The 26808-nt window shown below is 36.0% G+C and overlaps 1 protein-coding gene across 6 annotated transcripts in view; it reads left to right on the top strand.

Moving 5' to 3' along the window:
* Window positions 1–26808, top strand: part of CEP192 (centrosomal protein 192) — a 77228-nt gene that overhangs the window by 25129 nt on the left and 25291 nt on the right. For 5 of the 6 annotated variants that reach the window (XM_088130557.1, XM_088130558.1, XM_088130553.1 and 2 more), the window contains 19 exons: window positions 104–189; window positions 492–1128; window positions 2521–2697; window positions 4626–4773; window positions 5235–5400; window positions 7397–8189; window positions 12570–12718; window positions 13164–13394; window positions 13732–13857; window positions 14635–14778; window positions 15173–15248; window positions 17003–17142; window positions 17225–17317; window positions 18941–19056; window positions 19136–19312; window positions 22440–22530; window positions 23210–23374; window positions 24454–24714; window positions 24900–25006. In XM_088130557.1, coding sequence (XP_087986683.1) covers window positions 104–189; window positions 492–1128; window positions 2521–2697; window positions 4626–4773; window positions 5235–5400; window positions 7397–8189; window positions 12570–12718; window positions 13164–13394; window positions 13732–13857; window positions 14635–14778; window positions 15173–15248; window positions 17003–17142; window positions 17225–17317; window positions 18941–19056; window positions 19136–19312; window positions 22440–22530; window positions 23210–23374; window positions 24454–24714; window positions 24900–25006 — 3883 coding nt within the window. The remainder of the gene's footprint in view (window positions 1–103; window positions 190–491; window positions 1129–2520; window positions 2698–4625; window positions 4774–5234; window positions 5401–7396; window positions 8190–12569; window positions 12719–13163; window positions 13395–13731; window positions 13858–14634; window positions 14779–15172; window positions 15249–17002; window positions 17143–17224; window positions 17318–18940; window positions 19057–19135; window positions 19313–22439; window positions 22531–23209; window positions 23375–24453; window positions 24715–24899; window positions 25007–26808) is intronic. The other variant, XM_088130556.1, reaches the window with a different exon arrangement.

Below are 26808 nucleotides of genomic sequence, written 5' to 3'. Positions count from 1 at the left end.
AATTCCAGGGTTCTTTTCTCACTGTTACTAGTTTGAATTATGTTCTAGCCGAGACAAGTTACCTGAGTTTTTGTCTGTCTGTCTGTTTTGTTTCTCGTTTTAGATGTAAAAGACAGCATTAAAAAGGAGGTAACATTTGCTACTTTTGCTGTTGGTGAAACAGGCATACATTCCAGAGAAAATACAACTGTAAGTATGCAAATAGATTCCAAAATCAAAGGAAAAGTATTGATAAAAAAGAATTTGTTTTATAAAAATATTAAAATAAGTCTGCCATTTGTTTCAAAATAGAGTTGTTCATGTTGAGGTTAGAAGATAAAACATACCTTCTCTGAAGAGATTTGGTGTGGCACAAGCAGCATTTATGGTGCATAATGTCCAGTTAGAATTGGATCACTTTATCTAGCCAAGTGGGTTGAGTAATATTGTGATGAATTAAACTTTGTAATGTAATGTTAAACATTTCAGTCACTTGTTTTTCTACCATTCAGAATCAACCTAGAGAACTTGAAAGAAAGAACCTTCAACTAGAGCCCTCTGTCCTGAGTGTGAGCACAATTGCATCTGCTATTGCAAATGCTTCTGTTAGTGCTGAACCATCACAGTTAGCTGCTTTGATGATGGCACTTTCAAATAAAAATAAAGAAGGAATAAATGTTCCAGAAAGTGACAAGCTCACAGACTTCTCAGTTGTCAATCAGTTATTATCCAGCAACATGGAAAATAGTACATTTGATATAGAAAAGTATCTCAGAAGAGCTGAAGAAGTTGGAAATAACAATGAGCGAGAAAGCCTAATTAAACATGAAGAAACCACCATAGATGGGCGCAAATTTTTGTCTGTGCGTGAATCCGAAATTCCTCTTTCAGGAGATATATCTGAAAACAATTTCAATACCAACTATGGAAAAGAGAAGCAGCATCTGGAAAAAATAAATGAGGAAAATTGTATGAGAGATTTGCAGTGTAGCATTTCTTCTGAGCAGAAAACAGAAGTGGAACATGTGCAAACATCGTCTAATTCAGTTGAATATTTTCCATCAAAAGAGCAGACTTTACAAAATTCAAAAGAGAAGCCACCTGAAAGTGCTGGAGTATCTTCAGAGACTGAGTTGCCAGCAATCTCAAGTGAGTTTTAATTTTTTTCTCTAACCTGACTTGAATTCAGAAGGCACTTTTATAAGCAACAAGGAAAATAATTTTTTTTTACCTGTGTGTGTTCTTGATTTGCCAATTTGATTGGAATTGGATGATAAAAGATGACTAAAGAAATGGAAATATGAATAGGCTTTTAGGCTTTACTTAAGTGAGCCTGCAAGTAATGTCAGAGGTTTTCTATTAATTATAGTTTCCTGGTTTATTTGGCATGAAATGAAAAACTCTGCATAGACATGGAAGGCATTAAAATATGAAGTTGCAAACCTATGTTAATACTGTGGTTCACAAGAAGTAATAAAGGAAATATATATAGCCAGAAGGCTTCTTGTTCTAGACTTTTGAACTTATTTTGGAAAGTAAGTATACACGATCAGTTTCTGTAGTACTTATTTTGAGGTCAAACAAGCTAAGTCATAATGTAATTTGTTTACTTTTTGTTTTGTTTAGCATAAAATTTCAACCAAGTAATTTTTGAAATCATGGTTTATGGCCTAGTTTTACATGTAAGCACAATGATCACAACTTATTCAACAATCTCTATTAAAAGAAACCATGTCATAGTATAGAATGTAAACCCAGCCCTAAATGCAGTGATTTGGATCTTAAGATCAGTTAAATAAACTAAAAAGAAAAGAATATTTTCTATTTTATCTTTCTTCCTGCACTTCCCCCACGTAGCCCATCCAAAAGGAACGGGGAGGTCTCATTCTGGAAAATATGAGATGGAGCAGGGGAACTGTTAGGAGAAGTACCTAACATTTCTAATTTTTTTTTCTTATAAATGTCCTTCTGTCCTAAATTATTAAGAATTGATACATTAACTTTGTATTTTTGCATATTTGCTTTTTTTAAAACTAAATCATGATAATTGTACATGCTTTAGAAATATCTGAAAAGGTTTTTTTAATTATCAAAATTAGTTGATTTGAAATATTAGATTATTGGATTTTTACCCACTAAAAATAGTATGTTTTTTTTTTTACATTCAAATATATTCAGAGTTTTACCTAGGAATGAGATATAATAGAGTACTCTATTAATATTTGTAAGATAAAGAAATGTAGTAACATTGAAATAATAGAAAGCTATTGGCATGCTAATTTTATAATGCTTGTACACCTAAATGCATAATTTACTTCCTAGGGAAAGTTACTGGAAAAATTAGTTATGCCCCAGATTTAATATTTGTCTGTTACTGTGTTCAGTGAAAATTGTTTTAATATAGTACCCGTTCCAATTGCCCAGTTTTCAGTCATTATTACTACTGATAATTATTTTTATGAAACAATATGTTTGTATAAGTGAAAAAAATTAATTCCATATAATTGATTTAGTTGTCAACTCTTTTTGCCCTTTATCCAGCCAATTCTGAATCAGAAGAAAGAACTAATACAACTATCCTACCTTTAAAGAGTATTCCAGTATTGGTTCCCCCTTTTCCTAACAATGAAAAAGCTACAAATAAAGAAAATAGTACATGCCATAATGAAAAACATGTGACTTTTGAAAACATACATTCTGATAACCAAACTGCTGTGGGTAAGTTAAAAATCTTGTATGTGAATTTCTGCAGGTCTGAAGGCAGTTTAGTTTCCTTTTTTTCAGAGGAGAATGACCTGCCATGATAGTGGTGTGATTCCTCCATTTCTGGAGGACTTTTACTCATCTCTACTGAAATACCTACTATTTTCAGAGGCTTGTTTCTTTCTTCTTTCTTATCCTGTATTTATAGTTTAAGGTTATATATGTAGATTTCTTGCTTTGTTCCTTAATTTGTCATTTGTTTAGAAAGAACCTAATTAAAAAAACAAAACAAAAATAACTTACCATCAGTGAGAAAGCCACACCATTCTTTTTCTAGAGTGGAACTATCTATCAAGGAGAACCCTTCAATATCTTATAATGTCTCCATCACTACATCTTAAGGCAAATTTTGGTAATACTAAGTTAGAATATTCTGTTAGCCAGAAATGTGAAGTTCCCATGATAGAAGAGATTCTGAAGGAACTAAAAGAGTATCATCTACCTTACTAAGTCTCATCTTTTAAATGGACATTCTTTTTGATACATGAATGAAACAGTGACTAGATCTCATCTTGATTTGAGTTCTGTGAATGGTTCAAGCCAGTACTGCATATGCTACTTTACTAAAAAAATCAAATGTGGTCTGGGCTAAAGGTTGTCATAAATACAGTACTTTTACTAGTTTATTGAGATTCATCTCTTAAGAACCTGTATGCTGGACTAAGAGCAGAGAAACCCACCCTAGGCATGGAAGCCAGCTCGGAGATCTTGGGTGAGTCACTTGCTCTAATCACCCCTAATCAGCATCAAGCTCTGCAACAAGCTGGATGACAATTTTTTTGCCATGAGAAACGTAGTGAGCATATAGCGCAAAACAAGCAGGCCCTGAAACAACTTTGAGATTAATCTCTGACAGATTCAAACGTCAAGGAAATCTCTGTGTGGGCCAGTTAGCAACAACTGAATGAGCAATAACTATTTTAATTACTAGATCATTAATACCATGAGTCTTGTGGAAGATTCATGTGGGTGTAGCACTAATCCACTTGCCATCTTCTTGGAGCATTCCGTTTATATTTGTATAGCCTTATCAGGAATGTTTGTTTTGCTTCAAGAAGGAATTTTAGTTGAAGAAAGCAGACCCTGCATTGGCAAGTGTACATAGAGCTGTTGTAAAGATAATGCTGCACATTCTCTTTTTCACGAGCAAATGGGCTTATGGCCATACTTTATAATGGAAAGTTGGCGGGCTTTTTATATATATTATATAAAAATTATATATTACTTTATAATTTATAACAGTATTATGCTTTGCTTATTTTATCAGTGTCCTTTCATTCTGGAACAGAAAGATAGAAAGATGTTCACTTTTCCTCTTGTACATCAGTAAGGCACAGGTATCAAAAGTAGATGTTTCTCCCAGTAATACCGGTAATACCTATGTATCAGCTGGTTTTCTTCTGGATCTTGTATCTCCTATGAACTTCTCTTAGAATTAGATGTATAGTGGATTGTATATTGTCCCTTTGGGAATTTCTTTTCATGTAAGTTGGACTTATCTTAGATGTTTCTATGACCATGTTTTGAGCTACCATATTATAAATGTTCTGTGTTGACAGATAGTGGAAAGCAATCTGTTTATTTTATTTATTCTGTTTATAAGCTGCTCCAATTATCCAAACTTATAATTGGCTACATTTGTTCAGCCAATTGATTGGTTTTCGCTTAATGTGTTGATTGAATCTGGCCATTGTGGATTATTTATGATGGAGCATTTTGTGAGAGTTCAGCAAATTATGGTTTATAAAATAGCCTTTCTGGAAACTGATGAACCACCCTCAGAACAAACTCATCGGTACATTCTGGGAGAAATCACAACATTTGTGGCAGTACTATTTTACACATCACTAAGAAGAATGCAAAATATTTTTCCTAATGTTCAGGTGAAGCTGTTGTAATAACTGAACCAGAGCTTATGACTTCTACACCTGGTGTGCAGATTTCTGATTATGAACAGTATAGCTTCAGACCTTCAACTTCTCCACTGACCCATTCATCTCCAAGTGAATCTTCAGGTGCTACTTTTTCAGGGTAAGAAATCTATGTGTGGATGTCTAAGAGGGTAGTATGTTTGTGTATGAGAGACGGTGTTATGATGCCTTTGAACCATAGCATTGCTTCCATGTCCTGTATCCGCTGTTCTGGTGTTTCAGGCAGAGATCTTCCCATCTTTTTTTTTTTTAAACTAAGGATGCAGAGGATTTAACCTTGGATCTCCCACAAAGAAAGTATTGTGCTCAACCTCTAAAATAATGTCCTTCATTTGAATTTGCTCATTGTTATCTAATTATCAAAAAAGGTTATTTTTGTTCTTTAGAGGATGCCAATTTTTACCTTTATGTTTCCTGTAGTAAACACCATTCTTAAAGAGAAACGTTTTCAGGAAATTATGAAAGAAATTTAAATTGACATTAGACTTTGAAGTTGCCCAAGTTGTGTAAGTCATTGATATATAGGTATTTTTCTTAAAGTCTCTGTGCTTTGTTTCTTAGGTCCATCTTTCCTTCTACATCACCCAACTTTAAGGAATCAACTTGCAATGACAATACATTACCACGATCAGTATACTCTGATCCTAGCTTAGGACGTTTGACTTTTGTTTCTGCCACTGAAAACACCTGTAAGAATGTAGCTCTGTCTAGCCCAGCAAGATACAAAGTAAGTACTTTGTTAAATGCTAATGCTTATTTATATGCAGACTTAAAAGTTATAGATATCTTTCAAATTACACTTCATGGAGTTGTAATAAAATGATATGTTAGTCCAGAAACATTGTAGTTTTATGTATCATTTCTTGAGCTCTGAATTCTGTCATGTAGGTTAATTCTGTTTTAGCTATAAATGGACTTCCTCAGTTCAGAGTTTTTTGTACCACAAATTTATGATGTAGTAGAACTAATACAGGTAACAAAAGTATTGCACCTAAAATTTGATATATTTCATTTTATTTCACAAAACATATAGGTATTCCTTGCTTAATGATGGTAATTGGGACCTGAATTTCCACCGCTAAGCAATATGGTCATAAAGCGTGACATCATGTGACTGCATTGCTTAGTGGTGGCAATTCCAGCAGTCCCATTTGCCATCGTTAAGTGAGGATCTCATGTGACCACAACTTGCAACTTCCTGCCAGCTTCCAACAAGCAAAGTCAACGGGGAAACTGGCAGGAAGTTGCAAGTCCTGGTCACAACAAGCCTTTCCCTAAGTGGCTCACAAGCAGGCCAGTGGGCGGGTGAGTGCCACAGAGTGTGGGCTGGTGGGGGGTGGGTGCTGTGGCACAAGTGCAGGCAGGGGATGGGTGCTGCAGAGTGCAGGTGGGTGTGCAGTTGGGTGCTGTGGCACAAGTGCAGGTAGGCAGGGGGTGAGTGCTATTCTGTGGCACAAGAGTGGGTGGTCCTGCATTTTCGACTGCAGGTGGGGGGTGCTAAATAGTGGGGCTTCATAGGAGAAAAAGTGGTGAGAGTGACTTAGGGGAGTGACTTGTGCCATTCCCTGTCAGCTTCCCCATTGACTTTGCTTGTGGGAAGCCAGCAGGGAAGGTCGCAAATGGCAATCACGTGACTGTGGGACGATGCACCACTGTAAGTGCAAGTCAGTTGCCAAGTGCCTGAATCGTGATCACATGACTGTAGGGGGTGCTGTGGTGGCCAGAACTTTGAGGACTGGTGGAACATCTTTGTTGTTTTTGTTTTTGGCTGGTGTGCCTCCTTCCCTTTTTTTAATGGCCACTTCTCAGTGCCTTCTTTTACCTTTAACTCCCTTTAGCCATGCTTGAATTCATGAACAGCATATCCTACCAATCTGCCTATTGTTTCCTGATCTTTCCTGTACCTTCGTTTCCCATACTTCCCCTTAGTTGCCAGTGTTAGCTGTCACAAGTTGTTTTCTCCATTCCAAAACACCTCTGCTCAGAATACACATGTTTCAAATATATCCATAGACCTTTCAGTTCTGAAATAAGCCACAGAAAACTGGCTGTTCCATGAACTGGACATTTTACACACCTCTAATTAAACTGCAATTAATCCATCTGTATTTAGTTGTTATGTCTAACATAATATGGCTGATGTTGTTTATCCATTTTAAAAGAGTTTGGTAAGGAGCCTGATTTTTACTTAATTGCTAAATTAACAATTGTTTCGTAATTGGTTTCTTCTCATTTGGCTGACATATGTAATTAATTAATTCTTAATTAGTTGAAACTTTTATTTGTAAGCTGATAAAGGACCTTTTTTTTTTGAGGTTTAATGATTTCTTAGGGCATATTTTTATTTTTTTCAGATAAACAAGGTGATTCTAATAGTAGAAATATAAATGTATAGCTTAAGACAAAATTCATTTTTTCCCTTTGTAGCATATGACCATGAAAATACCCATAATATGCAAGTTATTCAAGCTGACTTTCCACATGCACACTGCAGTTTCAAAAAGGTCATGTTGTATGTGATGAAGAACTTTCTATGCCAGTAAATGTATAGCAAAAGCTACTGTAGAGATAAGTTATCATTGTTGCTGTTGTTAGCTATTTTTAAAAATAGACTTATTGATAATTTGAACTTACAATGAAATATTTTATTGAGGACATGTATGTACCTGACCTAAGAACACACACTGTAAATGCTAATCAGAATTTTACTGTTTTCTGTTCAGAATAATTGTGCCAGTGAGTTGAGCACCACAATAGTCTGGACTAGTCCAACTTCATTAATGGAGAATCAAACTGGAAAAAACATTGCTTTGCAAAATAGCAAATCTCTATCAGTAAGCAAAAATGCAAGAAACCATGTTAAGAGTCTAGACATAAATGAAAATGTAGATCCTGACTATCAGCGTGATAAGAAGAAATCAACTGAAGAACTTCCAACAATAGGTGAAGATCAATCCACACAGAACTGTAAAAAAAACAATGAACCAAATCAGGTTGATATACCTGTAATACAGCAGTACTGCACAAGTGCTATACATGGACAAGGCTTACAGTCTCCAAAAAAACTGTCTACTTATAATGATTTAGGCAGCTGTATTTCATTAAATCAAAATAGAGAGCATTTCAAATCCCAGAGTACAGCTTCAAAGCTTTCGCCAATACCTTCTGGACTTCCGACACTATTAACAGGATGTTCTCTTAAAACAACTCCGTTTGCCCAGCAATATTTGGGAAGCTTGCCATCTCACACAAATGTTGTTTTGCCTCGGTACTGTCCACCAGTTCTTAGTGTTCCAGCAGGTCTGATTTATTCTACGATTCCTGTTGGTCATATTCAAAGCTCAGTAACTCCTGGAATAGCAGTAGGTACAGACATTGGGTCTGGAATGACAGGAACAACTCAACGTTGCAACTTTACATCCAGTCAAAATATCTTCAGTAATATATTGCATACTGGGCAAGCACCTGATGCTGGGGGACTCAGGAAGTGGGAAGAATCAACGTCATTTGGGTTTGGTAAGTCAGTTAACCTTGATTTCAGTAACAAAGTTTTTTCTGGTCAAGAAGTTTAACCCTACTCCCCCAACAACTGTTAGATTGCAGCGTCTAAAACTAAAACAGTTACATATTTTTGCATTGTAGTAGTTTTATCTCCGTATGTACCTAAATTGGCTTTCTCTGTCCTACTAGCAGGGTATGCTGCATATACAGGTGAAACTCGAAAAATTAGAATATTGTGCAAATGTTCATTTATGTCAGTAAGGCAACTCAAAAGGTGAAACCAATATATGAGATAGACGCATTACATGCAAAGCGAGATATGTCAAGCCTTACTTTGGTATAATTGTGATGATTATGGCATACAGCTTATGAAAACCCCAAATTCACAATCTCAGAAAATTAGAATAGTGTGAAAAGGTTCAATATTCTAGGCTCAAAGTGTCCCACTCTAATCAGCTAATGAATCCATAACATCTGCAAAGGGTTCCTGAGCCTTTAAATGGTCTCTCAGGCTGGTTCAGTAGGAATCACAAGCATGGGAAAGACTGCTGACCTGACAGTTGTGCAGAAAACCATCATTGACACCCTCCATAAGGAGGGAAAGCCCCAAAAGGTAATTGCAAAAGAAGTTGGATGTTCCCAAAGTGCTGTATCAAAGCACATCAACAGAAGGTTATGTGGAAGGGAAAAGTGTGGTAGAAAAAGGTGCACAAGCAGCAGGGATGACCGCAGCCTGGAGAGGATTGTCAGGAAAAGGCCATTCAAAAGTGTTGGGGACTTTCACAAGGAGTGGACTGAGGCTGGAGTTAGTGCATCAAGAGCCACCACACACAGATGGATCCCGGACATGGGCTTCAAATGTCGTATTCCTCTTGTCAAGCCGCTCCTGAACAACAAACAACGTCAGAAGTGTCTTACCTGGGCTACAGAAAAAAAGAACTGGTCTGTTGCCCAGTGGTCCAAAGTCCTCTTTTCTGATAAGAGCAACTTTTGCATCTCATTTGGGAACCAAGGACCCAGAGTCTGGAGGAAGAATGGAGAGGCACACAATGCACGATGCTTGAAGTCCAGTGTGAAGCTTCCACAGTCTGTGTTGATTTGGGGAGCCATGTCATCTGCTGGTGTTGGTCCACTGTGCTTCATTAAGTCCAGGGTCAACGCAGCCGTCTACCAGGAGATTTTGGAGCACTTCATGCTTCCTTCCGCAGACGAGCTTTATGGGGATGCTGACTTCATTTTCCAGCAGGACTTGGCACCTGCCCACACTGCCAAAAGTACCAAAACCTGGTTCAATGACCATGGGATTACTGTGCTTGATTGGCCAGCAAACTCGCCTGACCTGAACCCCATAGAGAAACTATGGGGCATTGCCAAGAGAAAGATGAGGGACATGAGGCCAAACAATGCAGTGGAGCTGAAGGCCGCTATTGAAGCATCGTGGTCTTCCATAACACCTCAGCAGTGCCACAGGCCGATAGCATCCATGCCACACCGCATTGCGGCAGTCATTGCTGCAAAAGGGGCCCAAACCAAGTACTGAGTACATATGCGTGCTTATACTTTGCAGAGGTCCGATATTGTTCTATTTCCAATCCTTGTGTTATTGCTGTCATGTAATATTCTAATTTTCTGAGATTGTGAATTTGGGGTTTTCATAAGCTGTATGCCATAATCATCACAATTATACCAAAGTAAGGCTTGACATATCTCGCTTTGCATGTAATGCGTCTATCTCATATATTGGTTTCACCTTTTGAGTTGCCTTACTGACATAAATGAACATTTGCACGATATTCTAATTTTTCGAGTTTCACCTGTACAGTACTGTGCAAAAGTTTTAGGCAGGTGTGAAAAAATGCTGTAAAGTAAGAATGCTTTCAAATATATATATTGTAATTGTTTATGTTTATAAATTTACAAAATGCAAAGTGAACAAACAGAAGAGAAATCTAAATCAAATCAGTATTTGGTGTGACTACCCTTTGGCTTCAAACCAGCATCAATTCTTACACTTGCACACTTTGTACACTTGCACAAAGTCAGGGATCTTGTAGGATTAGAGTCAGGAGTATGATTAACCAATTATACCAAGCAGGTGCTAATGATCATCAATTTCGTAGGTTGTGTAGGTTGAAACAGTCATTAACTGAAACAGAAACAGCTGTGTAGGAGGCTTAAAACTGGGTGAGGAACAGCCAAACTCTGCTACTAAGGTGAGTTTGTGAAAGACAGTTTCATTCACAGGTCATACACCATGGCAAGACTGAGCACAGCAACAAGACACAAGGTAGTTATACTGCATCAGCAAGGTCTCTCCCAGGCAAAAATTTCAAAGCAGACTGGGGTTTCAAGATGTGCTGTTCAAGCTGTTTTGAAGAAGCACAAAGAAATGGGCAACTTTGAAGACCATAGACCCAGTGGTCAGCCAAGGAAACAATGCAGCAGATGGAAGACACATCATACTTACTTCCCTTTGACATTGAAAGATGTCCAGCAGTGCCATGAGCATAGAACTGGCGGAAACCAGTGGGACCCAGGTACACCCACCTACTGTCCGGAGACGTCTGGCCAGAAGTAGTCTTCATGGAAGAATTACGGCTAAAAAGCCATACCTCTGATGTGGAAACAAAGCTAAGCGACTCAGCTGTGCACAAAAACATAGGAACTGGGGTGCAGAAAAATGGCAGCAGGTACTCTGGACTGATGAGTCAAAATTTGAAAGATTTGGCTGTAGCAGGAGGCAGTTCGTTTGCCAAAGGCCTGGAGAGCGGTACAATAATGAGCGTCTGCAGGCAACAGTGAAGCATGGTGGAGGTTCCTTGCAAGTTTGGAGCTGCATTTCTGCAAATGGAGTTGGAGATTTGGTCAGGATCAATGGTGTCCTCAATGCTGAGAAATACAGGCAGATATTTACCCATCAGGGAGGCGTGTGATTGGCCCCAGATTTATTCTGCAGCAGGACAATGACCCCAAACATACAGCCAATGTCATTAAGAACTGTCTTCAGTGTAAAGAACAAGGAATCCTGGAAGTGATGGTTTGGCCCCCACAGAGCCCTGATCTCAACATCATTGTGTCTGTCTAGGATTACATGAAGAGACAGAAGGATTTGAGGCAGCCTACATCCACAGGAGATCTGTGGTTAGCTCTCCAAGATGTGTGGAACAACCTACCTGCTGAGTTCCTTCAAAAACTCTCTGCAAGTGTACCTAGAAGAATTGATGCTGTTTTGAAGGCAAAGGGTGGTCACACCAAATATTGATTTGATTTGGGTTTTTCTTCTGTTTGCTTACTTTGCATTTTGTAAATTGATAAATGTAAACAATTACAATATATATTTTTGAAAGCATTCTTACTTTACAGCATTTTTTCACACCTGCCTAAAACTTTTGCACAGTACTATATATATATATGTCATATACATATGTGTGCGTGTACATGTATGTATATATATGTCTATACCTATTTTATTAAGCATTTTGGGAAAGCCTCAATTGACTAAAGCTGTGATGGTTGATGGTGGTCATTATCTGTGACCCATCTTGTGACAGTCATGATATGTGGAAATTTATGACTTGGAATATAGCTCTAGTAAATTTGCCCAGCAATATTGTGAAGAATGATGCTTGTCCAGAAAAGTAAAAATTGCTGGATATAAGTGTGTGTTTCAGTAAATTTCATTTTTAAATGCTTATATATCACCCAGTTTATATGATTCTGGATAGTTTGCAGTAAGTATTAAACATGTAGAAATCATTCATTCAGCAATAAATAATAACAGCAACAAGAACAACATGATAGTCCAGCCATAATCAGGCAATAGAAACAAAAATAATCTTAATACCTAAAATAATACCTAAATAATACAGTCTATGCTGTCTTCTGAAGTACTAGCAGAGAGGTACAAGTCTCAAGGCAGTATTTCAAAGTATGGGTGTCCCAATGGACCCTTGATCTGATACAGGATGGAAGAGACAAACAAGTCATTTAAAGAATAAAAGGCTGTATATGCAGTGCTGTATCAATTAGGTGGAAGCAAAGATGTTTCCACCAGGTGGAAGCAAAGATGTTCTAACATGTTGAAATTATTCTTAAAATAATACTTTATAGAATGAAAACCTTGGTGGAAGTTGTGATTTATTTGTTTTTTACAAGTAGAGGTATATCATAATACTAGCTGATATTAACTGCTGTATTAAATTAGCAAGTCACAACTATGGATGTTAAAGTTATATAGGCTTCCTTTATTTTAGTCTGATATTTAAAAAATATGCTTACAGGGATCAGATAGGGAATATGTATTAACTTTTTAACTGATTTTATTTTAGACTAACCTCTTAACAGTAATAATAAATGTTTAACGTTTAGCCATTCTGTATTGTATTTTTTTATTAGAACGTGTCAAAGTCCCAGAAGAAGTAAAATTCCCTAATGCTTGTTGTGTGGGTCTGACATCCCATGCTGTCCTTAGTATTTTTAATCCATCTGAACGGTGGCTACAAGTCAGCGTTGGCCTCCTTAGTATTATGGTTGATGGTGAAAAGGTATGTAATAAAATTTGCATATTCTTAAAAAATGTCTAGTATTAAAAACATTTGTAACTTATATGCGCTCAGGATTTGAGCAAAAACACAAATGATTGGAAATGGAGCAACAACCTCTATAGCAGCATCAGAAGAATTCTTAACTTCCAATCTCAGCATGCCATTGTAAAGCTATATCAATCTCCACATATCCTATTCCCAGCCATTGGTTATGCCTCTTTGTCAAACATCTGTGTGATATTTATAATGAAGCTTTTATGTTCCAGTTCAGTGTATCTATCAATGTAACACTGAGGCCAAAAAACAGAGAAGATAAGATGTTGATGTGGCCAGCACAGTCATACAACTTTGAGATTTTTGCTTCTGTTAATGTCTTTAGAGTATATATGACTCATAATTATATTGAAAATTGTTTATCACTCAATGTGCTTTTTTTTAATTATAGGTAGAACCTTTGAAACACAGATGCCTGCTATTTAAGAGCAAAACTATCATAGGACCTTGCACTACAGAAGAATTAAAAATGCTATTTTTACCCTGTCAAGCAGGAGTCTTCCAATGTGTACTTAATATTGCCTCTTGGCCACTTTCTGCTGATCCAGATGTTGTTGTTCAGGCAGAGGCTTTAGCAGCTAGAGTAATTGTGAATGCAGTTGCTGAAAATCCTGATATAGAGGTAAAAATTAAGATATAAAGATTGAATACATAGTTTGTATTTATTTACAATAATTTATGACATGTTTAAAATGAAAAACAGTACCAGTATTGATCCATGGATTGAAGTTGGTATACTGATTAATTATTTTTTCTGTGTATATCTGGGTGTATAAAAATAAAAGCTCCTTTGGTTTAAGTCGTCATGTCACAAGTGTGTGTCACATTTTTTTGACACATGCTAGCTTGAAGGGTTGGTTGAATGTAGATGCATGGTAACATTTACTCTCTGCAGAAGTAGTAAGTCCTTTTTATGCTTCCCTCCCCCATGTTACATTTTGTTTCTTTCATTTTTTTAGGTGGAAGCAGGAAAAACAAATTCTCTTGATTTTGGTGATCTGCCATATGGCAGCTGGAAAGCCCTCCCACTGAAGTTAACTAACAAAACTTGTGCTAGAGTACCAGTCAGACTTGTTATTCATGCAGTAAGTACGCTTTATATATACCCAATATTTTGTGCTACCATGGGGATTTGGCATCTTTGTGACTGCTAGGCTAGATTCACTGCTGTATTTATAGAAAATTATATGGCATATTTCATGGATGAAATTAGAAGGAATGTCCACTTTACTTTGTTCCAAGGTGAGCAGAGCCCAACTGATAATAGCTGGATTATCTTTCCAAGGCCTTTATTGCTAGTCTACCAAGTGCTAGTCTGCAGCATGCTTCTTGATTGCTGGTTCCTTTACTGTTAGTAATCAGTCCTAAAAGGCAAAAGCTATCCACCACTTCAGTGTCTTCATTGTCAATTCTAAGACTGGTTGTTGCATTTGTTGTCACTGATTTGATCTTTATATTTAATATTCCTCTTTTTTCATTGTGCTTCTTGACTTTCATTACTAGTGCTTGCAGATCATTTGTATTTTCAGGGATCAGAGTAGTGTCATCACCATAGTATTGGTTATTGATGTTTCTTCCTCCAGTTTTAAAGCCATGCTCATCTTCTTCCAATCCAGCTTTTCAAACACATGTATAGTTAAAACTGAAGTTTTTTTAGAAGGTTAGTGCTAATATTCATACACCTCCTTTATAAAGAGGCTAACATAGATTTCAGCATTTCTAATGATAAAAAAGAGGTATTTGACAAAGCAGCTTATCACAAAAGACATCCATTGTTAAAACTTAGGCAATGGACTGTAATGGAGGTAATAGTGAACACAAATAAAGCCTTGTCTCTAATATGTAAAAAATATTTATTACAGAATGCTGTAGCATGGCGCTGTTTCACATTTTCCAAGGAACCAGTTAATCCTTCTCTTAAAAGTGCAGTTGCCTCTTACAACATCTCTCAGCTAGCAGCTCCATCAGTTATATCTCATGTAATGAATGCAAGCAGTGATACACAGGTAAGTAGCTATAGACTAGAATACAATGAGCATTTGTATAAAAGTATACAACTGTCAGACATGGAGAAAATATGTTACATTAAAATTTGACAACATTATTTTACAAATGTCTGGCCACGTGCCAAACTTGTATTGGAGATGCCAATTTGAGTTAGTAGTATACCTGATCAGGCACTCCTGGCTGTATCCAGGAGGTTGTGTAAAAAAAAGAATATTTGTACTTTCTGTATTCTCACTGTATTGAGTTTAAGATTATAAAGATTTCTTATATCCACATCTCTTGATATTTTAAAATCATAGTTCAGCATAAGATTATGTAGCCAACTGATATCTCAACTTTTATCACATAATTTTAAAAATTGTACTTCCTATATAATGCTTAATTCTATTCCAGTATCTTTATTTCCAGGATCCTGATGTTTTAGTAGTATGGGTCCAGTTTCATGCACCAAGCAAATGTATATATTCAGGTACAGATTTGCTATCTTCTGAAATAAATTATGATATAAATCCTGTGGCTAGGTTTGAAAGAACAGAAATCTGTTTTTTAAATATGTTTGGCCAAGCTAATACAGAAATTCCAGCACCTTGATATAATGGAGCATTTGTGGAGAAGGGGTGTACTTTAAACCCAAATTTATGTAATTGATGTAGTTAATGTTTTTGGGTGGTTTGAATGCTATTTTACTCCATGAAGGAGAAAACGGAGACTGATTGCTCCCTCTCTTCCTGCATAGAGAAAGGTAGTACAGGTAGGCCTTGCTTAACGACCACAATTGGGATCAGAATTTATGTCGCTCAGCAGTGCAGTAGTTAAGCGAATCATCGCATGACTAGACCTGATTTTATGACCTTTTTGTGGCAGTCATTAAGTTAATCACTGTGGCTGTAAGTGAATCACTGTGGTCATTAAGTGAACCACGTTGTTAAGCAACTCACATGGTCGTTAAGTGAATAATGCGGTTTCCCATTGGTTTTGCTTGCTGGAAGCTAGCTAGGAAGGTCACAAATGGCAATCACGTGACCCTGGGACCCTGCAACTGTTGTAAGTGTAAGCTGGTTGCCAATGCCTGGATCGTGATCATGTGACTGCGGGGCCACTGTGACGGTTGTTACTTCGGACACTGGTCATAAGTAACTTTTTAGCACTGTTGTAACTTCGAACGGTTGCTAAACTAATGATCGTTAAACAAGGACTACCTGTACTTTCCTCAGGTATAAAAGGACTCAGAACTACTAATTTTTTAAAAAATCATTGTAAAACAATGATATGGTAAAACCTCTATTATTAAATGTATATTAAAAAGAAGTTAGCACTTCTAAACAACTGAAAAAGTAGCTTAATAACAAACCTTATTCCAATGATAAATTAAAGCAAGGGTAATAACCAAACAACATAAACCATAAATGAATGGAAGCAAAAATATCTCAAGGACTAAAAACAAAACATAATATGAAAAGGGACTAAACATACCTCTTTAAGGAACAAATTCCATTAAAAGGGTGCTGCACAAAAAAGCTGTTATCTGCTACCTGGCAGTCTGGTCCTATCTTCTGGTGGATTTGTAAACAAGGTATACAATAGCAGTCTCAGGAATCCATGGGAATGGACTAATCAGATCTCCTAATTCTTTTTATGTCCTGTTATACCTATATCCGAGAACAAGCACATACCCATACACAAAAATTTTATTCAGTGTTTTATTGTACTGTTACTGATATTTCTATGTCACTCTATTCCACATCAGTGTTGAGCAATTTACAAAAAAAAATAATATGTTACATATAATAGGAAAAATGAGGCAAAAACAGTGCCATCAAGGGCAGGCTGAAGTAGCATCCCCTGAAGGCCTTATTGAGTAGTCAAGTTTTTTACAGTCCTACAAAAACCTGGGAAGAAGGTGGTGGTCCAGATGTGCGAGGGCAAGTGGTTCCATAGAAGTGGGCCACCAGAACATACTCATTTAGATATTAATTTTGGGGGGGGGGAGAAAACTGAACATCCCATAATCCTTGTTGTATGTTTAAATTATTTGTTGTCAGTTTTAATGCTATCCTGTTTTGAAAATACTATATAAACTTATAAAATGATATTCTAAATACTGCTATTTTACTAATGGTATTCTAAATGATATCATTTAGATATGTGATTATATAATGAACTGTTTGAGGACAAAACTGACTCTAGAATGAGAAATGAGATTTTATGCTTGAACTTTTTCAGATTCTTTGGGACCAGCTGATGAGTACTTTGCAAGAATTGATGTGGAAATTGATTGTCCAGAGCCTGCTAATGTTTTAAGAAGTGTACCTTTGAGTGCAAGATCTGGAACCCCTAGGATATATGCTCCTAAGGGCCTGCAGGTATTCTGTAAAACCACTTTACAAAAGATAGATTATCTCTGTATTGGTTTTCTAATAGTTATGTGTAATCTTTTTTTTTCAGACTTTATATATGTGTACAAAAATAGGATCATCAACAAGACAGCAATTGCCATTGAAGAATGCTGGGAATATAAAAGTTGATTTGAAGATCATGGTTGGTTTCTTAATTTTTATTCCTAAAGAATAACTTAAAATTTATCAGCTGTTGATGGAAGTGGTGTATGAGATAAACATAATTGTTCCAAGATATTCTCTTTATTATAAGAGTCCATTTGGTTCCATGAGTTTCTGAAGATAAAGTAGATGACAAACCAAAGATCAAGCTTGTGGTTAATTTGATCAAACTAAAACCACTTTAAACCTATTCTGTAGTAATAGCATTATGTCACTCTTGAAAGGCCACGCAGTGTCAGCCAGAAGAGCTGTTTCCAGTGTTTTTGCATCTTGATCTTATGATAGAAATATAATACCACCTGACTTATGGTGAACTGTTTGCAAAATGCTTCCTGAAGATTCAGTTGCTTCTGTTTTATGAAGAATCTGCTTCCATTGAAGAATGGTTGGATATGGCTTGGAAGCTCCTGCTTGGCCTCTTACAGATATTGTATATAATATATAAGCTATGGTGATCTGACAAGTCAATAAACTAAACATTCTTCTCAATGTTGCATGCTGCAGAGTTCTCCTACAGTTTATTCAAAGTTATATAGCAATTTATGCTCTAAAAAAATTAACATTAGGGTTAAGAACATTTGAGTACTTTGCAGTTACATATCAGTAAACGTTTTCCTCCAGTAGAGGAAATAGAAGTCAGAGCTTTTTGACTAAACAAAAACCAGAAAACCAGAAAAATGACATCTATATTTCCATTTCATGTTGAGAAGGAAGATGGGGATCTTTGACTAATGTGACCATTTTAGCTAAAGAGTGGCTAGACAGATAACCTCAGTTTTTTCCTTCTATAACTAGCAAGGGGAAAATAGTTTGGATTGTTGATGCAACGGCAACTCAAAATTGTGGAACCTGCAATTATATCCTTCATTAAAGGTGAAAAACATGATTAAATTTGAGAATGTGTAGTAGAAGTGAGTTTTAAAGAAGGTAGTGTTGAGAATTTCAATTCCACAATGCTGATTAATTTTATGATTTAAAACACATCGTAAGTAAGATGCCCAATCCAAATTATTTTCCCCTTGCTAGTTATAGAAGGAAAAAACTGAGGTTATCTGTCTAGCCACTCTTTAGCTAAAATGGTTTCATGGAATAGAATCATGCAGTATCTGGAATAGATATGCCACAGCTAATTTTACCCAATTTTTAAAATTCATCTCTGAAAAGCAGCTAATAATGGAACTTGGTAGATTTTCCCTAAGATATTGTTACATAGTTTAGGGTCATGTGTATGTATTACTATATGATGGCTAAGGACAAAGCAGAGCTACAGAAGCTGACTTTTTAATAAGCACTTAAGGGACTAGATATCCTAGTTGTAGTTGATTCAGGAGCAGAATCAAAAAATCTAAAGTGAGTCCCTCCTCCCAAGAAATCCCAGTCAAGTAACCAATCAAGATGATATGCTCAGCAGGTCAGTGGGGTTAATTTAGCCATTTGCACTTTTTGCAGCACCTAGATTAAGCATTGTAGCCTAAATGTGGCTTCAATATCTGAAAGGCTCAGTTTTTCTAGCAAATTTCAGATTGAACAGTAGCAAAACTGTTGTCATCTTTTACTAGAACAGTAAATGTTGACAGCTTGAAGTAACTCTGTTCCTTTCCAGACAGTTGAGCCAAATAACTGCATGTCTATCAAGCCTGAGCATCTGATTCTTACACCTGGAGAAGAACAAGAAGTAACCATTGAATTTTATCCAAAGGACTATAGAAATTCAGAAAGGTAATATAGCATAAATGAATAATGATATTAAATAATTACTATTTTTCTAGCATATCTAACAAAAATTTTGTTTTAATAGTGTTGTGAAAATATTGGTATTGCCATCTGGACCAGAATATAAAGTGACAGTGAAATGTGATGTGTCCATGGAAGAGAACAAACCTTTGGAACAAAAATACTCGAATTCAGAAGTTCCTCCCATTCTTGCCAACAAGCAACTTTTGACATGGGGAGGTGTACAGCTTGGCAGAACAGTGTAAGTGTCAAGAACAATATAAGCAATGTATGCTTCTTTATTGCTTTACAAAGCCTGAGCCACATTTTTATAACTTGTTCTTTTAATTGAGTGATGATATAGTACAAATGAAACCTTAAAGCAAGATTTTTCTAAAGCAAGAGTCTATATTCTATGAGAAAATGCCTTGCCATTGCACAGAAAATATTGCTACCAAACATACAGCTATCCATGTAGTACTCCAAGAGATTCTTAGGTGCAGCTAGTATATTTGTGAGAATGTTGAAAGAGGTCTGGAGGTTGAGTCATGACAACTGGACTTCCTTTCTTTTTGGTTTTATGTGTTTCATTTCGCTGCTTGTCCAAGCAGCTTCTTCAGTCTAGAAAGTTGGTTGGGGGGGATCCCATAAATGTCTTCCAGGGTGGCTGTGTTTCTCATTAACATGATGGGCTCATTGAAGGGACAATAGGAGATGTGATTAGTAGAGTCTTTGGGATGTGGATGTCTTACTCCTAATCCCTCACTCATCCCCAAGTGGGTCATTAAGTGCTGCCTCCCTGGTGAACTTGTGAAGTGGTCTTAATCTTCCTGGGGACTGATGAAAGAGCAGCATGAAAAATGGGAGATAAGTTGTGTCTGAGTCCTCCACCTCTATTGAAGGAAGGATTTTCCACTTTGGCATAAATGGATTCCTTCACTCCTCTCTCAAACCACCTATCTTCTCTGTCCAAAATGTGAACATTATTGTCCTCAGATGAGTGTCCTTTTTCCTTTAGATGAAGGTAAACTGCTGATTCTGGTCCTGTGTTGTTGCTCCTCCTGTGCTGGGCCATCCTCTTGGGTAAAGGCTGTTTGGTTTCTCCAATGTAGAGCCCTGAACACCCCTCACTGCACTGGATTGCATACACTACATTGCTCTTCTTATGTTTTGGTGTTCGATCTTTAGGGTGTACCAGCCTCTGTCTCAGTGTGTTAATGGGTTTGAAAAACACAGGTATGTTGTGTTTTCCAAATATTTGTTTTATCTTCTCCGACACACCAGCCACATATGGAATGACAAGATTCTTCTTTTGGCTCTGGGTCTCAGCTCTGTCTGCCATTTTTTTGTTGGATCTAGAAGTGGATTTAATAAAGGCCCAATTACATCTAAAGGAAAAAGGACAGTCATTTGAGGACATTAATGTTCACATTTTGGACAGAGAAGATAGGTGGTTTGAGAGAGAAGTGAAGGAATCCATTTATGCCAGAGTGGAAAATCCTTCCCTCAATAAAGGTGGAGGCCTCAGACACAACTTATCTCCCATTTTTCATGCTGCTCTTTCATCAGTCCCCAGGAAGATTCACACTTCACAGGTTCATCAGGGAGACAGCACTTAACAACCCACTTGGGGATGAGTGAGGGATTAGGAGTAAGACATCCACATCCCAAAGACTCTACTAATCACATCTCCTATTGTCCCTTCAACGAGCCCATCATGTTAGTGAGAAACACAGCCACCCTGGAAGACATTTATGGGGTCCCCCCCAACCAACTTTCTAGACTGAAGAAGCTGCTTGGACAAGCAGCGAAACAAAACATATCAAACCAAAAAGAAAGGAAGTCCAGTTGTCATGACTCAACCTCCAGATAATTCCACCTGGATGACTGAGAATCTTCATCAGCGTGTTGAAAGAAGTCCCATTTGTGCATACCTACCATAGAATGTGGTGGTCCGAATATCAATCCTTGAATTGTAATTGCATATGTAGCAAGGCTTTAAGTAAAAAATAGTACATTGATCAAACTAACCGGATCAAAATATGCCATATTGGAATATAGAATTCCAATTTACACAAACAAAAATACAACTCACACACAAACTAGCCTCTTGTCCTTTGGTTGCCCTCTCTTCTAGCAGTCTCCTTTGTCCCAGAACAATATCTATCTTGTTGATCTCTGTCCAGCATAAGTCACATCCCCCAACACATCTACAGAAAGCAGAAGATAAAATGTAGAACTGAGCACTGAAGAGCTGCTCATGTCTTCTGAATCATTCTGATAGTTAGGCAAGATCCCTCTAATTCAGTCATGAGGGAAAAAATACTTTCACAATATTTGCAAGACAAAAAAACCCTATAAGTTTTTAATGAGAAAGCAAAAGCAAAGGAGTTCCATAATGGTGATACTGCCTTTTCCAGCCATTTTATAGTTTCAGCTCTCTGTCTTGGAAGACTGAGGAAGCAAAGCTGGGTAACTATTTGACTGTGTCGTGATCTTTGCACAACTCAGCTGATCAGCGGACACTTTAAACCGAAAATGTTGCTCCACAATTCTAGTACTGATTAGGTTTAGGTACTCACACAACATAGTACATGTAGTCCTTGTTTAGTGACTGCCTTGTTTAGCAGTTATAACAGTGATGAAAAAGTACAACCAATCCTCGCATTTACAACCTTCGCAGGTCTGTAAAGCAAAGGAAAGCTGAAGTAAGAGTACAAACACGGTCAATTTCACTTAGTGACCACTTAATGACCAAGTTGCCAGTCCCAATTGTGGTTGCTAAGTTAGAATTACCTGTAAACCCCATATATGACCTAGTTAAGCATGTAATGAAAACTCAGTTTGTGGAATTGAAAAGAGAGTTTGGAAATATCAACACCACTGAAATTGCTTTGCTTAGTAAAAGGAAGAAAATAATGTTTTGAGTAATTTGTACAGCTTCTTCCTGTATGTTCTAAAATAGTCTTAACTGTGAGTCCTTATTAAACTGCATCTTGAACAAATGGATGACTTCCAAGCAGGTGCAGATCAATAAATTACTTAGTAGTGAAATGCTTGTTTAACAAAGTGATCTCTTTACTGCATCCAAAATGCTTAGCCTTATGAAGCCCAGCTCTAGTTAGGCATGCTGTGCTGTGCATAATTGAAATATTCAACCTCTGAAAATCTAGGTATCTTGATACTTTGTGCATTAAAATACAATTCTAGGCTTAATTAACAGTTAAATTGGTGATTGCTTTGCTAGGTCAGCTTGGCTTCAAAATGGTGCAGTTCTTTCTTGGTAGATTAATATATTTCTTTAAAAATGCATTTCCTGAGTATAAATAAACTGCTACAAAATGTTAAGTTAATTTTTAGTCAACAGAAACGAATTCTGTAATTTTTAGTCAACAGAAACTAATTCTGAGAAATGACTCTTCATCAACTACTCAGCAGTTAAGATTGCTGATAAGGGGTCAAGATCAAGACTGCTTCCAGGTGAGACAAGAAAACAGTATCTAAAGCTGACTGGGAATGAGTCTATTTTTTTGTTTCTAATACTTGATAAAGGCAGGATAGCTTTAGAATAATGTTCTTCTCAAGCTGTAACCCTCTGCATAGGATGATAACTCCTAAGGGTTATTCTCATTGAATTCAGCAGGATTTGTCTATAAATATGAATAAATTACAAACCTTATTCAAGGTTTATGATTTAAGACTTTAAAATTTTGAAAAAGATGTCCGTTTTATTTTATGTTAAGCAATGTTGAAAATGCTTAATGCTAATTTTGTTACAGTAAACCAGCATTCCTGTATATAGTAATTACCAGTTCTAAAGTCTATCTTTTGGGGAAATATAGACATTTTCTAACAGCTTTGTGAACAAAGCACCTCTTTAGAAAGTTAATGCATGTAGATTATTTTGACTCTATTGAACCTGCACATGGAAAATGTTACAAAGTAGAACTGGGTATGAATGGAAAATATTTGCATCTCTCAAGATTGTCTGAACTGATGCTAATAAGATTTTAATAGATACTTCTTTTTTTGCCAGCAGGTCAGAATGATGTGTCTTAATTTATAGAACTGTATAAATTACTATTTCAGACTGAAAGTATTTATTGAGAGCTTAACTCAGATGAATTTAGTATTATTTTTTTTTCTTTTACATTTGTAGTTGAAAGTTGGAGAATATGTGTACACTAACTGTGAAATCAAGATCCGACCAAAGCAGGATTATAGTATCTGTCTGACATTTACACCATCTCGTTTAACTTGCATGTTTGCAAAGCTGGAAATGAAACAGCTTGGTGTTCTGTCTCAGCTAGGAATCAAATTCACTGTAAGTTGTCTTCTATACTTATAATGTGTGTTTAATTATTTTTACTACGTTGTTTTTCCTCAGTTCTTTAGGAAATTCAGAAATATGCATGTATGTTTACATTTAAATTGGAAAAAAATTAGGATATGATCAGAACTAGGTTATACATTACCTCAGTTTCTCATTCCAAAAGAAAATAAACTGTTCTCAAACTTCTGATATTCCTTCTTCTCATTATGGGTTTTTCAATGTTTACATTTATGTTGCATCTGAAATTTTAAAATTTATTTCACACATAATCTACCTAGCCTATCTGGATTCAACCTCTGTCCTTGTTGCACTGTTGTAACACAGTTCAGCCGTTGTTTCCTGAGAAACAGGAGCTGTAAGTGTTTGTACTGATTAATATGGAGGAATGAGAAGTCATGAAATTTATAACCCCCAACTATGCTGAAATGTGTATTACTTCATATTATTTTTACCACATAGAGATAAAACTGCATGGTTGTTTGAATGGCACAGTTATAAGCTTTCTTTAAAAAAGCAGAAAAAAGAGATTCAAACGAAATAAAAATATAGTATGGCTTTGGAGATATAAGAGCTTTAAATGGCACTTCTTTCTGGCATTATTTTAAGAAAGAACCTATTCAATAAGTTATATATATATATATATATATATATATATATATATATATACACACACACACACACACACACACACATACACATACATACATACATACATACATCTGATTTTCAAAATAACACTATCTGTGGTGTATATTCAGTGTCATAAGCATGGACACTGCTCATACAATATGGATTTTCTTATATTCTAATAAACATCTCCGGTATAAAGCATATATGTAGGAGCAAATAGATGAGTTCATAGAGGAGAAGGTAATCTTTCAGATAGTGTACCTCTAAGTAGTTTAACCATTTATAATTTTAACATACTGATAACTCTGTAAATGTGTCTAACTGAAGATATTTATGCACTTTCATAATTTAGGATCTTCCCTTTTCTTGAACTAGTAATATGAAGAGGGCTCTTTCAGTTTCTGCAATTCCTATTTGGCTTTTTTCTCTCTGTCTTTCAGATACCATTGTATGGTTATGGAGGAAAAAGCAATGTGAGATTAGATGATGTTAAAAAACATGCTAACAGATATACAATAGGACTATATGATTTATCACCTGGTAAAACAAGCCAAACTACTTTCTCTGTACAAAATACGGGCTGCCGGGCTGCCTATGTAAAAGTATTGTGTTTTAAAAACATTTATGAAAAAAATGTCATGGATCCAAATACAATGAGAATCCTTCCAGAAAAGTTTGTCCTTAAGGAAGATTCAAGGCAGGTAAACATTAAAGCCAGTTATGTAATTGCTTCGATAAATATGACATTGATAAATTCTTATGTATTTTAAGATATACATTTAGTTATACATCTGTTTTGTATTCATACATCTTGTATTTAATAAAATATAGTAGCACTTACCAGAAATCATGTTAAATTTAATATATAAATAACTCTCTCTCTCAGAAAATTTCAATTACATATAATTCCTCTGAAGATGTCAAGAATTCATCAGTGTTGTCTACAATTTGCTTGTTTTATGGCGATGAAATTTTGAGACAGCAGTATTGCAGGTAAGATCTGCTTTTCTAAAAGCCAAGGTAGCTTCATTCCTATCTGTTCTCCTAAGAATCAATTCTGTTTGCATTCTAAGATAATTGATTCAGAGAAAAGGAGCAAATTCAAATATTTGGGAATTCATTCCATATACTGGAATAATTTGCATTTATGCAATTTGTTTGATCTACATTGTACGAGGTATTTGCCTGTTGCTGATTTAACAGTTCAATTTATTGAGCCTGTGATTTCTTCTTAAAAATGTACTAGATTCAGAGGACTTTTAGTAGAATGGTGCCTTTCAGTGCTTGAGTTAGCTTCATCTTTTCTTTATGGAACACTAACAGTCCTAATCAAATGCCAGAGACTTTATAACAAGTGTCCACTTTCCATAATTTTGTAGAGATATGTAATATCTAGTCAACAGACTTGTGGCATCCACTTCTTCCACATGCACTGCTGATAACCAAGCTGGCTTGTATTATGTGCCATTAAGGGGAAACCAGAAGCTCTGATTTCCAAGAAATTCCCAAATCCTGGAATGTAATCTTAAAATGGAAAGAGTACCCTTTTCTTGCTCTCCTACCATATTACTAAATGTAGATACTAAAGGAGACAATGTGGAAAAATATAACTCTGATTGAAATAATAATATAGAATCTACCTGACAAGAATAATAATTTAAGCTCTGGATTTTAGCATAAATCACATGATTAAGGGTAAAATATTACTGCAGATCTTGTTCAAGTCTGTAGCTGTGCAAAAATATATTGACCATGAGTAAATTTGCAGCAAATTAATATACTTTTCATTTGAGTGAAATAAGATGATAATGGTGATTATTGGAAGGTGACTGAAAAATAACTTCCATATTTAGAAATGGCATAAAAAGCATAGATGATTTAATATCAAATAGCCATAATATATATGAATCATATGCTGGAAAAGTATAACTTCCAGATTCTGAAATCTCAGTTATACATAGACTGAAGATTCAAAATTAGAAAGTCATCATTGGTAATACATTTTGTCTTCAATTTTTTGAATCTGGTTATTGAACTTAGCTTGAAGAAAAATTGTAGGCATTATGTTCTTGTAAGTCTGTTGCTTGTGTACATATTATGTTCTTTGTTTTGGATCTAATCAAATTACTATTCACAACAAAGGACAAGTAACAAGGACCAGGTAGATTTATAAATAATTCATTAATGTAAGAATTGTGAGGTTTGTCTTGAACAGTACCTGATAATTGTTAAATTCTTGAACAGTGAATCACAGTAGCCCCTATATATTCTCCCATGTGTTTACAGTTTTAATCTGTAACTTGGATGGAAACTGTTTTATACAGCAGGTGACTCCAATGGGAAGCTTCTAGATCGATGTAATTGCAGTTGGCTATGTACCACCTGCATTTTTCAGTGGCTGTACTTGATAATCTGAAAGATTCTGATTTTTTTTTAAATGGCTGATGCATATTGGAGGCCTGCCAAATCATGATTTGCAAAAAGTTTGCATTCTAAATAACAGGCTATTATGAATCTCTTTAACAAACCAGAAAAATATTAACCTTGGTTGCTGAAATACTTAACACTATGTTCATGGGTTTTTACTGGCTATAGTCACTGAAATCATCTGCTTCTTCCTGAGTCCTTCATCATGCAGAGGACTCAGAAGAGATTTGTCTCCTCAGGAACCAATACAAAATGAAATTATTGCTGCTCAGAATTTTTTGTAGATGGATGAAGGAACAAATGGAATGGTGTTTTACTCCATGACAGGCTTCTAAAACAAATAATTGCAGTAAGACTCTTCCATTAGC

Source organism: Python bivittatus, unplaced genomic scaffold (assembly GCF_059951505.1).
Source record: "Python bivittatus isolate LINGU-HERP-01145 unplaced genomic scaffold, Pbiv_v1 ctg000840_np1212, whole genome shotgun sequence".
NCBI lineage: Eukaryota > Metazoa > Chordata > Lepidosauria > Squamata > Pythonidae > Python > Python bivittatus.
This window is presented reverse-complemented; position numbering and strand designations above follow the sequence as displayed.